The 1,963-nt window shown below is 39.4% G+C and overlaps 1 protein-coding gene across 1 annotated transcript; it reads left to right on the top strand.

Annotated features, from left to right (window-relative positions):
* The first annotated feature begins 237 nt into the window (after positions 1-237).
* On the top strand, positions 238-1,690 carry LOC133799885 (uncharacterized). Its single transcript, XM_062237873.1, has 4 exons — positions 238-955; positions 1,010-1,362; positions 1,519-1,566; positions 1,685-1,690. Exons 1-4 carry the CDS (start codon positions 238-240, stop codon positions 1,688-1,690), a joined length of 1,125 nt encoding a protein of 374 aa, XP_062093857.1.
* Positions 1,691-1,963: the final 273 nt, after the last annotated feature.

The following is a 1,963-nucleotide window of genomic DNA, read 5'->3' as shown; positions in this document are numbered from 1 at the left end:
AGTCGTTCTTCTTCACAAATAGTCGACTTCTTTCTTGTTTTATTTTTATTTACCATGGCAAGAACATGATCTCAGAGGCAAACCTCTGAAACCGAAGGCACATCAATCCCTCATTGCATTCCAGCTACCCAGTCAGACGCTACCCCATTCGTTAATGGTCGCCCCTCGCAGGTCGTTCCGCCTCTGCCACCCACGGTTCCGCCATCCACAACCCCACCACCATCGGCTCCATCTATGATGATTCCATCCATTTATGAGAATCCATATTCTCTTTCCCATGCCGATCAACCAGGTGCGGTTTTGGTCTCTAGCATTATAAATGGCAGTTGCAAGTACAGTTCTTGGGTTCGATCCATCACGATTTCTCTTGTGGCCAAGAACAAGATGGGGTTTGTCCTTGATACGTTTCCAACTCCTCCCATCAATGACCCCAACTATAATTCTTGGACTTGCTGTAATTCAATGGTTATGGGCTGGATCATTAACTTGGTCTCACCTCCAATCGCTGCAAGCATTCTATATTGTGGCCGAGCTTCTGCAATGTGGCAGGTTCTTCATGATCGGTACTACCAAAGAAATGGCCATAGGATTTACCAACTAAAGCAATCCATATCTAACATCAAGCATGGTGACCTTGACATTACCACATATTTTACCAATTTGCAAACTCTCTATGATGAATTGAGTATGTTTAGGCCACTTACTGATGGAGCATCTTCCTCTTACCAAGAACAAGATTATGTACTGTATTTTCTCATGGGCTCAAATGAATCATATGCCCAAAATCGCACCAATATTATGATGTTCGAGCCTCTTCCTCCCATTAACAAAGTTTTTTCTCTCATTATCCAAGAGGAAAAACAAATACCACTATCCAATCTTCAGTTGCCAATGGCTGCCCCTGTTCACACCAATAAACCTTTTGGGAAGAAAACCTTACTATGCGCTCATTGTGGTCTCCAAAACCATACTCGTGATCGTTGCTAAAAACTACACGATTTTCCTCCAGGATGGAAGCCAAAGCCTCGTGATCCAAATGCTTCTTGGACTACCAACAAACAAGACTTTCCATCCAAGTCTCAACCGAAACAAGGAGTAGTTGTTGTTGTCTCTAATGAGTCGTCCTCTTCAAGCTTCACCGCTGAACAGTGCCAGCAACTCCTCACATATCTTGCAACTCAAATGCAATCTCGACATGTTGACGCATCTGCTTCACAAATTTCTGGTATAACTTCTAACTCCTCTTGTCTGATTGATACAGGTGCTAGTCATCACATTTGCAAAGATAAATTTTTGTTTACTGATTTTGATGACACTGTTTTCCCTATTTTTGTGTCCATGCCTAATGCCATGATTGCTCATGTTCTTAAAATTGGCACAGTCAAACTATCTAAAACACTCATTTTGTACAATGTGTTATTTTTCCCCACATTCACCATCAATCTCATGTTTGTTAGTGCTTTATGTGAAAATTTTGCCTATAATGTAATTTTTACATTAAATGATTGCTTTATCCAGGATAAGCATTGTCATACTCTGATTGGGAGGGCTAAATGTATTGGGAATGTATATGTCATGGACGTGCCTAGGATTGCATCTATCTCTACTGACATATTGCACTCAAGACTTGGACACCCTTCTTTACATGTTTCCACTAATGCAGATTTTTTACTTTCATTTTCAGCTTTAAATAAACAAGACATTTCTTGTAATATTTGTCATTTAGCAAAACAAAGAAAATTGTCTTTTCCCTCAAATAGCCATATTTCAAATTCTATTTTTGATCTAATATATATTGATATATGGGGACCTTTTATGCATGAGACTAGAGAAGCGTATCGATATTTCTTGACTGTTGTAGATGACCACTCTCGTTATACTTGGCTTTTTTTATTGAAAGTGAAATCTGATGTTTCCATAATTATACCACATTTTTTATCAATGATTCACACACAATTGGGCA

This window comes from Humulus lupulus, chromosome 9 (genome assembly GCF_963169125.1).
Source record: "Humulus lupulus chromosome 9, drHumLupu1.1, whole genome shotgun sequence".
Lineage (NCBI taxonomy): Eukaryota > Viridiplantae > Streptophyta > Magnoliopsida > Rosales > Cannabaceae > Humulus > Humulus lupulus.
This window is presented reverse-complemented; position numbering and strand designations above follow the sequence as displayed.

Coding starts and splice junctions, on each gene's coding strand:
- LOC133799885 (XM_062237873.1), top strand. CDS start 238: ATGATTCCATCCATTTATGAGAATCCATATTCTCTTTCCCATGCCGAT. Junction 956..1,009: donor CTTACTATGCGCTCATTGTG/GTCTCCAAAACC, acceptor ATTTTCCTCCAG/GATGGAAGCCAAAGCCTCGT. Junction 1,363..1,518: donor CTAATGCCATGATTGCTCAT/GTTCTTAAAATT, acceptor TGCTTTATCCAG/GATAAGCATTGTCATACTCT.